General features: G+C 35.7%; 1 protein-coding gene and 1 long non-coding RNA gene across 3 annotated transcripts in view; one reads left to right on the plus strand and one right to left on the minus strand.

Annotated features, from left to right (window-relative positions):
• ATRX (ATRX chromatin remodeler) overlaps positions 1-15,686 on the plus strand; it is an 86,104-nt gene that overhangs the window by 9,060 nt on the left and 61,358 nt on the right. For both annotated transcript variants that reach the window (XM_050901632.1, XM_050901633.1), the window contains exons 2-7: positions 3,164-3,276; positions 6,468-6,523; positions 8,321-8,373; positions 10,034-10,158; positions 11,442-11,561; positions 15,267-15,376. In XM_050901632.1, the coding sequence (XP_050757589.1) occupies positions 3,164-3,276; positions 6,468-6,523; positions 8,321-8,373; positions 10,034-10,158; positions 11,442-11,561; positions 15,267-15,376 (577 nt within the window). The remainder of the gene's footprint in view (positions 1-3,163; positions 3,277-6,467; positions 6,524-8,320; positions 8,374-10,033; positions 10,159-11,441; positions 11,562-15,266; positions 15,377-15,686) is intronic.
• Positions 554-10,070, minus strand: LOC127019542 (uncharacterized). Its single transcript, XR_007766947.1, has 3 exons — positions 9,979-10,070; positions 3,182-3,258; positions 554-2,340 (listed from the first exon to the last, which is right to left on the minus strand). It is a non-coding gene; the product is annotated as an uncharacterized LOC127019542 (long non-coding RNA).

Below are 15,686 nucleotides of genomic sequence, written 5' to 3' on the forward strand. Positions count from 1 at the left end.
CCAAAACCTTGCCACGCAAACCCGATACAGGTAAGCACATATAAAGGGATAGCAGTCAACAGCCAGATTGAATTGAGTATGTTGTGTCTAGATTAGGACACAATTTGTCTCTTCATTTTCTTCTTATATATTCTATTGATTTGTAGAATCATTTAGCCTAATACGTTGTTTGCCTAATATGTCCTTTTTTAATCCTAGTAAGGGCCAGGCATTTACTGTTTAAGATTACAGCACTTGCTCTGAATTTAGGTAAGAAGTGGTATTCTTGTAAGATAGTTTCCCAAGGTCACAAATCAGGTTCATGGCCAAACCAATAATAGTAGGACGCCTTTCCTTTCATTCCTGTTTTAATTAGGCTAAACGGTGTTGAAATAGCTCTAGACTGATGGTGAAGCCATTTGCTTAGAACATGCAAGCCTGAAAACACTAGTAAATAGTGTAGGGACTGTTGCTATATGGTAGAGGGAGACTGCTTGCTTCACTTAGTGCTTCTGAGATGGTTCTAAATTTTTAGGCTCCTATGTTTTTAAAAAAAAAAATACACATTTTATAGGTTGAGATCAATTTAATAGTGGATGAGTCTATTAGTATATTACAAAGAACACGGATTTTGCAGTAGAAGCTTTAAAAAAGATTATAGATAATATTTTCTCAACTATAAATGCATGACATAAAATCGCTTTTGTACAATATCAGGTAAAGCATTGCCCTAAATTAAAATTTCTTTGTGGTGAAGTATAGTAAGTGTAACACCTTTACTTACATTTGACCTGGTATTCCTCAATACAGGCTTATGGTACAAAATGCTAAATAATCAAGAGGAAAAGCAAGTTGAGAAGACTTTTTAGTATTAGTTTGTAGATAATTTTTTTTTTTTTGGTGGTTGGTTGTCAGCATGAATATTTTGCTCTGAAAATGATAAGTTTAGGCTAGTTAGGATAAGAGTTAATAAATGGTAGTAGATAATGTTCCAAGTGTTAGTCACAAAGACACACACATACTATTCTGAACTTGTTTTGTATTGAGAACAATAATAATATAACTCATCTGTAGTTCCCACTTTTTTTTTCTACAAATGCTGTTTACCAAAACAAGTTAGTTATAAACTAAATGAGCAGAATTCCACATGTGGGTTTTTTGTTTTCATTTTTACTACCAAAAATGTACTTTTAAGCACATTTAGAAGGGCCGCAATAGTTCTTCAGACCATCTGGAATTGATATAAAATCTCTTTATGTACTATTACTATCAAATAATTCTGAACAAGTCTAATTTTTTTTTAAACTTAATGTGAATAAATTGTCATTAAATCTCCTTTCTAAAGTGGAGCATGCAATCTGTTAAAACTAAAGTGTACCATTATCGTCTTCTGTAATGTATTCCAAATATGCCCTCCATCCGTGACAAAAAGGGAAGCCCAAGTTTAGGGACGGGCAGTTGTGTAGCAGCATGAGTCCAGTAATTAGAGGGAAAGACTTTTAGACAGATTGAGAGAAAAATTTTAAGATACATTTGAGAGTAAAACAGGCTTTGTTACACTGTCTTTCAAAGTTGCTCAAGTGATTGATGGTATGCATGTAGTCTCAAAAGAAAAGTGTCCTTTACTCATGCAGAAAATCTTTCCATTGCAAAGTGCTGTTTTGTTTTATCTTGAGTACTTCAGAAGATTTAAATAAATGACAGATTATTTTTTTAAAATTGATGTTTTATGTTGTTTTATATGTGGTTATTTTCACTGGTTTAAATAGTCATTTGCATTAATGTGATGATACCCTTTCACTCATTGCTCAAGAGAGCACTCACCTGCATGTCCTTCTTTAAAACAGGTGATTTTTTTTTTTTTTTAGCAATAACAGTTAAATTGAAAGTCAGAAGTTAATAAACTGACGTGTTCAGAGAAATAGTAGAGGTGGTAAAGGTGAGTGGATAGAGCTTCTGATAAATATTCAAAAGTTCCTACAACCTGCAAAACAGGGACAGAAAATTTTATTTCTTCTTGCTATCAGAAGACTATTTTGAAAGTAATGAGGAGATAAAAAGTAAAAAGGATGGAAGCCTGTATGCTTTAACTGGGTTAACTTATGAAGGGGGTAGTGTAGTTCAGCAGTTTGAAACCCGGTATCTAGTAGCAGATAAGGTATGACGACTCGGACATATCAGCTGGCAGATTTTAGAGGACTGATAGCATGTGGGAGGGAAGCAGTGACAAACAGCTGAGAGTGGTAACTTTTGATACAGGAGGGTCTGGAAGGGTGACTGCCCTTGGCCTCAGTCAGTGTGCTTGCAGCTAGAAGGCGGCACTTGTTTCAGGAAATTGTAGAAGCTTTGGGAGGAGAAAATCTGAAATAAACAACATAAAAGGAGAGGGATTAACATGTAGATTATGAAGCGGTGTAGCTTTTTAACAAAAGCATAGGATAAAGGTGTTGCCTTTTTACTGTAATGAGTATATATACAAGACTAACGGTTCCTGGTGTCTAAAACTGCCTAGTGAAAATTCCCAGGGTAATATTTTTTATAAATTAATTATGAATACTCCTACAAACAGATCAAGAAATTATCTGATCCTACATGGTTGGTTTTTGACAAAAGTAATACAGGATACACGGTGTATATGTACATGGCTGATTGAATATAAACTTTGCATAAGCATGTAGGTCTGTCATACTCAATGGACCTGTTTGTTTCTAAGGTTGTCAGTGAAATTTTGCCGTTATTTCTAGTGTTTTATATCCCCAAAGGTTACATTTTTGGTAATAAAATAAAGATTTTATTATTTTTACCTGTTCAGCTTCTGACAAAGTAGAATCTTAAATGAATTTTTCGCTATTTTCTTGTCATTAGCAGCATTACCATTCAGACTTTCTTGAATTTTGTAAATAATTTTAAAAAGTAAAAACTATTTAAAATAGGCTTTTTATTATTACTATTAACAGATTCCTTACTGCTTTTTTGTCAATAAGGCTGCACCTATTATTTTACTCAGGGTTTAACAAAATTGTATGGTTTTTATTTACTTTGATAGTCTCTTGCAGAAACAAATGTTTAAGCAATAACTGAGTTTCTTTTGTAGGTGTGTATTATTTGAGATTAAACATAATTTCTTTCAAGCTTGCTAAATTAGAGTGAGATATATAGGTAACTTCAAGTTTTATTTTAACAGTGAAAGCAAGTTGAATACATTGGTGCAGAAACTTCATGACTTCTTGGCTCACTCATCGGAAGAATCTGAGGACGCAAACTCTCCTCCAGCATTATCTAAAAACAAAACCATAGGTAAAAAGACATTTTATGTTTTTATTTTCAATGTACATATGATTCTAAAGTCAAATAAATTTGTGTAGTTATTTCACTATATCGCACTTCACTGGCACAGTTATGCAAAGTCCTAATGTGATTTAAGTGGTGATATCCTAATAAATATACAATAGGCCTTTGATACAATATTTCTTTCAGTTCTGAATCTTTTCTAAATGTGAAAAAAAGCTAATCCTACTGGTAATTTACCTTCTATGAAACATGAGATGGCAAACATGCATGTATTGGCTGTGCTAGGGGTTCCTTGTTCAGTTTTCCTGAATGTGTAAGTGCAGTATCTTGTTTTTTCTGCTGAAGTAAAGCTTTTGCAGTCCTTGTAGTTGTGGAAGAAGTTCTGGAGGTTATGCTTTCATAATTATTTGAAAAAGATTTCTACATGTAATCTGGAAACATTTGGAAACAAAATAATACTTCTGAAAAACCTTGAGTCGTACACTATGTCAAATTTGGTATTAGAAATTTTTACTTACAAGTTAGAAATAGGTAACGAATTTGAAACACTTTGTTTTGATTACAGTCATGAAAAGTGAAATTATTTCATAACAGTACTGAACAAAATTTGTTTCCAAATTTAACTAGGTTAAATCTGTTTCCTAGTTTAACTAGGACTGGATACAGGTGCAGAACCTTTCAGTCTCTACTGTTTAATGAGCTAAAAGTTGTGCTGAAGTGATAGAGTACAGGAGAACGAGAGTGTGTTGGCTGTGTTACGGAGTTTATTTTCAAACTCCTGTTGTCCTAAGTAATAAACTTATGTGAGTTTTCTGGTGTGCAGTTATTATCTTTTAATGTTTTGTCTTGAGAGAGAGTCTGCTGCCGTGTGGTGCTAACCTCTTTGTGTCAGCATCAAACTGAACTATTAACATAGGAAAAAGAAATTATTCATGTGATACTTCAGCAGAATAATAAACTAAACTGTGATGTAGATGCATTTCAAAGTGAAATTCTGCTGAGGAGCATACTGGGAAAAAGAAATCTTTTCCCTTTATCCTGTGTAGTTATGAAGTTGAATTTGGCTCCTTGCCTTAAAACACAAATTTGCTTTGAAACAGGGGTACACTTACTAATCTATAGCGGACATGTTCCAGTGTTGTTTTTTAGATCTCAGGTTTTATTTCTTAAAAAAGAACATATTAAAGTTGAAAAGTCAAGAATTAAACACTTAAATATTAGGAAATGCCAGAATTCACTGTGCAAATTTACTTCCCCTCCTAGCTTTCTATGCATAATGATAGTGTCTTTAGCAACTGTGCTTTTTTTTTTTTTTTCTTTAAATCCACAGGATGCTCATGCGGTGTACAAGTGATAGACATGATAGGGGCCAAATCAGGTTTAATAGTAATGGAACTCGTTTTGTTGCAGTATTTGGAGGATATGTGAACTACTAGGTAGAGTGTTGTGAGGAGGGAGATGATGATGAAGATGGTTACGTGTGGCTCGAGAGTTGGAACATGTCCCTGCCACACACACAGGTCAATTAAAATATGAAGCAGTTGCTCGCCAAGCACTTCCATCTTGTGCACTGCTGTGGAGCTGAACTGTACCATAATGCTTATGTGCTAGGAATGATAAGTAAAGTGAAAATGCACCAGTAACTTTCATTCTGGCTTTTCTTAATTTTTGAGTCCTTGATTTTACAGCCTTAATAATGTTTCTTTATCCTCTCTGCATTCGAATTGGATGCCTCCCTCCTCTACATTGCGTGGGTGCCAGCAGGAGAATCACTGAGAGCGTAGGAGAGACTGACTTCCTGCTCTTGTTTCAAGTGACCAGCCCCTGCCCTGGAGCAGCAGTCCCAGGGGAAATCCTGCGCTCTCGTAGCCCTGAAGTGGATGGAGCATGTGCAGTTGGGTCAGCGCTAGGAGCTGTGAGGGGATGCAGCATGCTCGGTCATTCTATGGGGATGGATGGCGCATGTACAGCCCAGTCACACGTAGAAACTGGCAGTGGAGCATGTTCGGTTGCTTTTGGGAGTAGCGCATGTGCAGTCTGGTTAGCAGTCTGAATGCAGAATCTACAGAGATTGTAGCTGCCAGAAGCAAAGAAATCTCTACCGAGCATGTACAAACTGGTATTTTCCATGGATTTATCACTTGGGCAAAATTGGTCAAGAGTAGAAGGTGGGCAGCACCTAGTCTCCAGAAGAAATGTCACCCTTCTTCCAAATTTCAGGTTCTTTCCTCAGAATAGGGGAATGCCTTTAATATTCCAGAGAAGAAATTTCAGTACTTAAAAGGGCCAAAAACTTTGTCTGTTTCCATTTTTTTATTCCCCCCGCCCCCCAGCTTCACATGCAGAAATGGCTGGATAATCTTGGCTGACATTTACCCAAACAATTCAGCCTAGGTCAAATACCCAGCATTAAATTTTCTCATCAGAGTAATTTTTTTTAAAGTGTAAAAGAAAATCGTTTGTTTGTTTTTTCCCAAAACTGAAGTTTAAGGATATAATAAGCTGCAGTGCTAGCAGTCTCATGTTAAAATCACAGATGATCATGATATGTATCCTGTAATTATACTACCACTTTACTTGCATGTTTCTCAGTAGTGCATTTGTTAAAATGCTGCTATTACTAAGCATTTTGAGCAACTTCAGACAAGTATCATTGAATCACTGAACTTTAAACTTTCCCTTCCATTACCTGGACTGGTGGATGGAACAGATACTAATAGGTTGCATGTCTTTAGGTTTTATATTCCACAGTTCCCAAGATTGAGAAATGAGAATACTCTGTCATACCCTGTATCAAATGGGATTTTTGTATGTGGTTCCATGATCCCAGATTTAATATTGTGTTTTTAATGTAAAGATGTTTAAGAGAAAATACTTAAAGCAACTTCTTAGAGATTAAAAAAATGCACTATTATTTCTGCATATATAGTTGCACTTTCATTTCTTCAGTATTTCTGCACCAATGGGAAGGCTGTCTTTCAGCCTACCAGCGACTTAACTGAAGGTATTTTCTAAATGATTTCTGTAAAATTTATGCCATACAGTGGACTGTGTTTGTTGTGCAACAGTTTGTCTCTGAAAGTCACACAGTCATCTTTATTCACGCGGGTAAAACATAAACAATGCTATGACATACAATGTGAAGAACTTTTGATATTTCTTGCATTTCAGTGGATTCCTTTAATTTCTCTCCACAGGTAAAAGTAGAGAACCTAAAAGTAGTCCAGCTTCAATGGAGAACAATAGAGAAGAGGTAGGAATAAAAATGCTTTTGAATTTTTGTTGCGTAACTAGTGCAGAATGGCTAGTATAGGAAATACTGAGTTCATTTTGTTGCTTTTACAATAAATACTTAAAGAATATTGTCAGAAGCATGCTGTAAATGTCATCATATCTGCTGAGTAGAAACATGAGCTGTAAAATATTTTAAAATAGATTTATTTTTAAATTTTAAATTTTGAATGATACTTTGATTTAGACATATGCAAGCAATCCTGTTTCTCCCCCCACCCCCTTATTTCTAAATTATTGAAATACACGAATTTACTTGTACAACTTCATTGTCTTTCTGATGCACAGTAATTCCTGGGAAAAATGTCTCTAACACAGTTTGAAGAGTTAGGTTTTACTTACCTGAGGTATGCAATTGCATTTTTGTTAAGAAATGCAAAGTGTTGTTAATTAATTCAGATTGAGTATATTGCAAAGTGAGTTTTTAAAGAAATTTGGTTAATATTCTTTTATCTTTATTATTTGGCTTATGTGTAAACAGGCTCTTACTTTTTTTTCGTTTAAAAGAATTGGCCTCTACCTTGTATTTACACTTACACCCTGTTACTCAGATAACAGTAGGTACTTAGTTGTCCTTTTAGGCAAATATGCTTCCTTTTTTAAAAAAGAAAAAAAAGATGGCTATACAGGATCTTTATTAAACATGAGCAGATTTCTTCTATATGGTGTGTTATATACATTAAAGACATTTTTCATGTGGTATGTCTTACTAAGATCTACTCTCCTGTTGAAAACATTCTGGTTGATGATACGTTAATATGTAGAGAAAGCGCAAGTGCCAGGGTCCTGCCTTAGTTTGTCTTTATTGCAGTAAATTCAGGTATTTATTTGATACTGCCCAAACAGAGTTATCATATGCATGTGCAAACCTCTGAAAAATCGGTTTTCCTGTAAAGACAGCCAGCCCTTTCTGGCATACGAGCCAGATAACAAGTGTCTGCATTCTGCTGGCAATTCTTGGGTGCATACTAGCGATAGCTCCCTAGTGCCAGCCTTCAAGAACCCTCTGTATCCGTATGTCAGAAAAGATGATGGTTTCCTCACGTAGTGTGAAAAATAGTCATAGACCTGCATAAGCTACTGCAGCACTAAGTGCTGTGAGGAATCCTGGTGAATTGTAAAAAAAGTGAAAATGCACAGCCGTGTGGAGGCAGGTGGGTAAGTGTGAGTTAGGCCATTCTTCCATGTGCTGATCATGCAAGTGAACATCGCAGTGAAGATACACAGAGCAGGAGGCCCCAGAACTGTTCATGATTAGGACCGACCAGTGATCGTGAGCCGTTCTCAGTCCCTTCTCCAGAAAGCTGAGAGAACTTTCAGCAGGTAGTGCAAGTTGAGAATTGCAAGGAGAGAATTTCGTGAAGACTCAGTGCTTGAGATACGTGCTGTGTTTCTCTCTGAATGTCTCAACTTAGAACAGTGCCCTCTCTTAATTTCTTTCAAGATACATGCATAGGGAGGTTAGTGAGCATTAGTGACTTAGATGAGAGTTTGGTGACACCTATTTTTAAATCTGTTTTTAAAAGAATAATGACTTCTTGGAGTCTTACTACTGATCTGAAACCCCATAGATTTAGTTTAACTGAACTGTCATGGCTATTGAAATTGTGTGTCACTTTTTTCCTGCTGTTTTTTTTTTTCTTTGTGTAAGAGCACTGGTGACTTCTGAGATGTGTTCAAGTTAATGTAAGAAACTGTTTTTGTTGACAGGTCACTTGGTCACAAATGTGTTGACTTTTTAATTTTTTCTTGTTTTTAGGGCAGTAGTTCTTCAGAAAGAACGAAATCCTTAGGATCATCACGTTCAAAAAGGTTGGTTTGGAAAACAAAAATAAATAAATTACTTTTTGGCATGTGAAACTATAAAAAAAGTCCATGCGCTATGACAGATACTTTTAGTATACACCAGTATAAGTCCATTAAGTTAGCAGAGTGCTGGTAAAACAAATGCCTCATAGTGCACTTAAAATTGAAACTATCTTTCAGGGTCAAGGGTTAAGATCATAAAGCTTGATTTTTATTAACAAAGACACCAAGATTATCCTGTATCTTCAGGACAAAGGTGTTTGTACAATTGTTCCTTCACTCTTGCTATTTCTACATGCAGGATTCTTCCCAAAATGTAAATTGGCTCATATGGAAAAAAGGATTTATGTACCTTACTGTTGGGAGACTGTACAATCAAAAGGTGTTATTAAGTTGTCCTGTGCAGAAGCTGCCATTTGCTGTATCTCAATCCTTTTTTGCTCTTTGATTTTAAAAAAGTATGGAGTTAACTGCTTACGAACCAGTTTGAACCTACAGGAGACAAATTATTTGTGACCTAAGTAGCAGCAGGCTTATTCTGGTAAAACTGCTCACCTTTTGCTCTCGGCTGATGCTCATTCAAGTTACGTCCTTCATGATTTTTTTTTTTTTTTTTTTTTTTTAAAATCCTAGTATACTGTATAGATAGGTGAGCTCTTCTAAGTGCATGATTTCAACAGCTGCCTTCTTAATGCTCTTTAAAAGTGTGTATTTGTTTTCACTCTCCTTTTTATCCAAGTTTGTTTATTTTATCATGTCCACTGGAATTAAATAATATTCTCCCTTTTCTGGTTGTCTTGATTCCATATTTGCAAGTGTGGTTTTATATTTGGCTTTAATTTCTCCCTCATCTTCTGAATCCAGTGTCCTGCTGAACTCTTCTTCATTTATATTGTTTTTACAGTCTTGGTTTTTTGCTTCCTGTCTATCACTAAAGGTATTTTCACTCATACATTTATCATACTGTGCCTGATACTGACAAAAACAGTATCCTACAGTAGTTCATGTATTACCTTCAGACGACTAAAAATTGTGCTCAACATTCTTCCCCCCCCGCCCTGACATAGTCAATTCATTCATTTTAATGGATTCAGTTCTAAATTATGTTTGTGTGAAATTCTGGCAACTCGTCCTTTTATTCAACATTCAGCTTTTTCATTTCTTTCTGCATTTCCTTTATTTCCGTCCAAGCATCTTTTCTGCCAAGCTGCTTTTTGTCGTTTGCTAATATCTGCGTGTTCTCTTTGCACTGCCTGTTAAACTTGGAATGCTGCATAAAATTTCTGAGCAGACATGCACTTGTCTTTCATTTAGGCTTTTTTCCTAGAAGTGTGACTTTCCCACATACCTTCTTCAAAACACGCAAACCTTGATTTTACCAAAAAAAAAAAAAAAAATACAGCAAGCCTGTGAAACATAAAAAGATATACTAATAAAATATTTTTTTGATATAGGTGAGGAGAATTTCTGTTCCTAACAAGAAAATTAGCCTACAACTTATTTATTGTAATAACTCAGAGCATCCAACTTCATAATGTCTTAAATGAATTTAAAAAGAACGTAGGTTTCCCCCATTAGTATGGTGTTTTGCTTGCAAAGTGCCAGGCTTACCTGTATTGCAGTATGTAATATTGGTCACGGTATGGGTTTTTTTCTGTCTATGCAGGAAACCTACAATTGTAACAAAATATGTCGGCTCAGATGATGAACAAATCTTAGATGAAACTGTAAATGAAGATATTTCAAACGAAAACTCAGAAAACGATGTTGATATGCAAAGCTTGCCTAAAGGTAGTTCATGTCTGTCTTTGTTTCTGAATTCAGCAAATTAGCCAAGATTATGATGCAGCATAAATAATTAACTAGAATGCACACGTATTAGTAAAATGTCTGTCTTAGGTCCTCTTGGCTTTTATATATAAACATACATGCTGGTGCACAAATACACCCTCCCCCGTGCACGCATATTTGAAAGAGGAAACCGAGCACCTTTAGTTTTGAACCCAGCATACTTTAATCTGTGGGTACACCAGGATGTGCTGGTGGTTTAATTTCAGATGTCTACTGACATCTGTATAAAACCAACATGAAACAGGGGAAATAATTTATTTCTAATCTTTTGTAGAAGTCTCAAACTGTGTCACTTGCAAGTCTTATTTATTTTACTGTTCTCTCTTTGAGGTTATTAACAATTAGATTCAAAAAACCAAAACTAAATCTGGGGGAGAAATGTCATTATTAGATCTATTTTTAAGCATCCTTTTAAAACAGTTAGTACTATAAGCCTACAACCCGCTCTTCTTAACTATAGTGTGAGTTGATTAATCTCTTCCATTTCTTACGTATGAAAGTTAGAGGAAAAATTGGAGGGACCGCTACTGTTTACTGCATGAGTAGCAGTATTTAAAGTAATCACTTCAAAATTATTTTTTCAGAATGTTAGATTATTTCCAGTGTCCTCACAACAAAAGTATTAAAACTGAGCTCTTAAGTAGGAAAGATGATTTTTCATTCACATAATTTTGTTTAGTACTCTTCTCTGTTTAAATAAAAAAGTGAATTTCTGAATTTTGTTAAAGACAAAACAGGTTTTATTCTGTTGCTTTTCCATTTATTTCATGCTGAAGTAAATTAAGACAAGGGAAACTGGATAGAAGGGGGAAAAGAGAGAGAAAAGAGTAGTTACTCTAAGGCTTTTGATAGATTTAAGTGACCTAACCAAAGTCCTTTATTTGTAGCATTGCACTGCAAATTCCTGTGCAACACACCCAGCAGTATAACAGTCTTGTTCTGCACATACTACATCAGGGCAGAGAGAGCAGAATTTGCTCCTTATGGCCCATTCAGTCTTTGGCTTTCGTCCTACAACTGCAAAACAGACGTCGTTTGAAGTGTGTGGTGGTGTTTTTGGTTTTGTTTTTCTGTGGACATCTGTGCATTCAAAACTTTGTTGAGTTTTAGTCAACAGATTGCACTTTTTTTTTAAGATACTATGTTGGCTTTTATTTAAACAGGACTTTTGCACTTCATTTGGATGTGTAATGGTTTCCAATTTCTAAATAAAATTATTCTAGGTACAGTGGTTGTACAGCCTGAGCCAGTGCTGAATGAAGACAAAGATGATTTTAAAGGGCCTGAATTTAGAAGCAGAAATACCGTTAAAATGAAACCTGAAGCTCCCAAAAAGCGTGGAGGTAAATACAATTTAAAACATTTATTAAAACGGGTTTAAATTGTTGCTTATGACCACATTTGGTACATCTAAAAATTGTTCATATTTCTAATAAATTATCCTAAAAATACCTCCACTCTTCTGGCTTTTTGTTCATTAAGGATTCTAGCAGGCTGAAATTAGCCTCCATTGCTGCCCCTGCAATGCAGCAGTGAAAGCTAAGATTAGTTCTCATTAAACTTATTTTCAGTAGCTATAGGATGCATCATGAGGTACTCCATATGGACCCTTCTTGCTTTGTATTCAGAACAGTTGCTTGACTGTGATCAGGTGTTAGAGGTATTCCTTTTTTAAGGAATTATATTGGAACACCATTGATACAGGAACATTCACTGTCTCACCAAGAAAGCAACCATATATTTGAGCAGGGACGTATAGGCATATTGTCAATCAGTGAGCTAACAAGAAACCTAAAACCTCTAACAATTCAAAGACTTTTTTGTTTTGTTTTTAAATTGTGGGAAATTCCCTACCAGTGGGCCCTTCTAAGGATTATCTTTGAAAAGCTGCTGTGCCAGCTGGTTTTCCATAGCTGCTGCTGAAACTGAGGAGTTAGGTAGATTATAGTCATAACAGAAATTAGTCTCTCGCATTTTTTTTCCAAAACGTAAAGGAGAGGGAGGATTATGTATAAAGTAGCCAATAAGAAGGCAGATATTTTTGTTAATACTACTAGCAATATCTTAGTTCACACACCTACAGCAGTACCCAAGATATTCAAACAGCTCTTGTACACACTCTTCATTGTTCCCATTGTATCATTTGAGATACTTGCTCTCTTAAATTATATATAATTTAATAAGTGCTATTTCTCCTTCTGTGGTTGAAGAGGAGTAAAATGTGACTGTGTGGAAATGTGCTTGTGGATACGTATGGGCTCATGCATGATTTTAATCACATTTTGAGCATGGATGTTTTCTCTAAATTATTAATCTTTGAAAGTCAGTTCTGTTCTATTCATGCAAGATGTCCTATTCAGCATATAGGAATGCTTTTTCCATTTGTGTTTGTAACAATTTTACAAGAGGTCCAACAGAAGTCTTCAGGAGTATAGCGTTAAAAAGATAGGACTCTTCTGCTTGAGCTTTGTGGCCTGTGTCTGCATCCCCAGGACAATTCATATGACCTGCCCTTCCGGCTTTTTTTCTCCATCCCTAGAGAATTTGCAGGCCTTCCTTTGTGTATCTGGACTGGTTACTCATGTACTGGTGCCTGACATAATAGTTTTGGAAGGGACGTCAAGAGTTTGTTTAAGCCATACCTTTATCCAGGGCAAGCTCAGCTATGTTTGTGTCGCTACTGATAATCTTTGACTTGATTTTAAAGCTGTCCAGAACATGTGTTAAGCTCCTGTCAACTTTCAGGGAAATGGAATAGATACTGCCTGCTCCTGTGTTGTCCCCATTTCCAGACCAGGAAAGGTAGCCAGACGAGGGACATGACTGCAGTCTACCTCAAGAGCAGCTGAATTAGGAATGTATCAAAGCAGTTTTATTTTGTGACATGGACAGAAGAGGTAGTGCAGATCCATTTGTTCTACACCATCATGCAGCAAGTCTAGTTACATGAAATGGCACTTACCTTTCTCTTGCTAGTAGAATGAGGTGCCTAGCCTGTGCATGTACAAAGTTAAGCATTACAGGTTTAAGCAGGTAAGCATGAAGTCCCAGCTACTTGAGATCCTGAATTGTATGCACAGTGCAAGTAAATAATAACAATAAAATAAAAAATGCCAGTCCGTCTTGTTCTTTGCAGAGTGCGTCTTCGCATTTTTTTTAGGAGTTATATGTCCTGTTTATATTAGAAATAGTAGTAGTAATAGAACTGTTGCCTTTCTAGCATCCAAATGCTCTTATCTAAGACCGTAAGAGGCATTGTGTCAGTCCTTATTTTCAAGTGTTGTGTCTGCAGAATGGTTATGGTTGTATTTTTGCTAATAAACTCATAGTTAGGAATGTTTTTTAAGGAAGTATTTTCTCAGTATTAATGAATTAGTAGTTTAATTTCTTTGGATCATCATCACTCATAGTAGTAACATGGTTTACAAAGGTTTGCCTCATAAATTATCCTCTTTTTTTTTTCTGGTGCCAACTTGCAGATTTTAGGAAGGAGGCAGTAGTGCTTCCCCTTAAAGTTGTAGAGAAGGGGAAAGTGGCTTGGGACTTGACAGTGAATTGCTTGTTCTGCCTCAGTTGGCTCTTACCCTCTGTGATTCTTACACCCGTTTAAGGACTGTGATGTTTGACAAAGCCTGGGTAGGCTTCTGTGCTGCTTGGTATAATAGGATGTGGTATTCTTTTCCAAGTAGTACGATATGATGGATGCATTTATTTGAGGTTTACCAGCAGCGTTTGAAACAGGCGTTTGAGCTGTTTTTGAGGTCATAAGAGGTGCTTTGCAAGTCCACAAGCTCTGCAGTGCATGCAATCATGCATGCACTGAAGTTGAAAACAACAAATCTTGTATTCAAAATTTCAGACCTGCTATTTTCACTGAATTGTAAGGGTGTATTAGTTGTTCTTACTGGCCTGTAAGCTATTTGAGATTTGTGCTTCAATAGCAAATTGCTGGTAGCTTGTATTGTGTCTTGAGAATGTTCATTCAGTTCCTTTACATTGTGGTGTTGGTGCCTGGTTCTAATTCTGTGGTAGTGATTATTTAAAAAAAAAAATATATATATAGTCTGTACTCAGACTGTAACCATTAAGTTAACCATTTGAGTTAATTTCCGTGTACTACTTACTGAACATGACAACAAAGGACAAGTCACAGTTAAGTGATCCCATATCAAACCTCTATCTGCTTCATCCCAAATTACGTTTTTGAAAGTGTATGAACTGAGTGTATGAGCTTTCACAAATGATTTTCCTTTTTCTCGAAAGCATCACTGCTGTTGAAAACAATACAGTCTGATAGTACTAATGAGTCAGTTTAACAACCTGGCACGTAGCAAGCCTCCCAACCCCAAGCTCACCACCCTTCAAAGTGAATTGGGGGATTGACATTAAAGAAACACTTTCACGACCAATTGTAGATAGAGCAGCAGAATGGTACACAAACTGTGGGAGTAGTCGTCAAGATGGGGAGAACATATGTATTATAGCAAAATTGTAGTTTCAAAAAAAAACACAAACAAAAAACACCGTCAAGAAGGGAACAAAAAGTGAAAAAAGATTTTTCAGGCACTATTATAAGGATTTCATGCATCTTCTGTAACGGTTTCCTATGTTTTTCTTTGAGAAACTAAAACTGTATGTGAAAGAAATACCGTAATACAAACATGAATTAAAATGGTATTTTAGGAACACAGATTAAATGAGGAAGGTTGTACAGAACATCAGGGCTGCTTTGAAAGAGTTTTAGTGATGACTCTTATTTAGGTGGGTTCTCATGAGGTGATCAGTTAATCCAAATTAAATCTCTCAAAGGAGAAAAATTGTATCTTGGCCCCAAGCAGAGTATAGAAATTAGAGGAAAATTCTTTCAGTCTTTAAATGGCGAGTGGTGACAGAAGGATTTCTCTAATGCTGGGTGGTAAAGAAATAAAGGCATATGAAAAACCTAACAGGCAAAAATACTGTAACAAAATGAAATAGGTAGTTACAGATTTCTTAAAAAAAAATAAAAATGACAACAATTAACGTGTGGTTTATAATCCTCTCTATAGAGGAAGGACTACATGGAATTGTAAGCTGTACAGCTTGTGGGCAACAGGTGAACCATTTTCAAAAGGATTCAATCTATAGACATCCTACACTGAAAGTTCTTATTTGTAAGGTATGTGGTAAACAGTTCTACAGTTTGTACTGTTTGTTTTTGTTTGAAATGTCATATTAGTTGATTTGGGTGGGATTTTTGTGGGAGTAGTTCTTGTTTATTAGCCAATAAACTTTTCAGTCCTTAACTGTTACAATTAAGGAAACTAAAAGCAGAAGACAAAAAGGCAAATACAGCCTACAAATTTATATTCCTGTTTTCTTATACCCTGTTTAAACTCCTGGTGGTTTCTTTGTAATTTATTTTTACGGTGTTAAGGCTATAATTCTAGTGAATTTTTTATGTTAAATAATCTGTCTGAAATTTCTGC

Source organism: Gymnogyps californianus, chromosome 9 (genome assembly GCF_018139145.2).
Source record: "Gymnogyps californianus isolate 813 chromosome 9, ASM1813914v2, whole genome shotgun sequence".
NCBI lineage: Eukaryota > Metazoa > Chordata > Aves > Accipitriformes > Cathartidae > Gymnogyps > Gymnogyps californianus.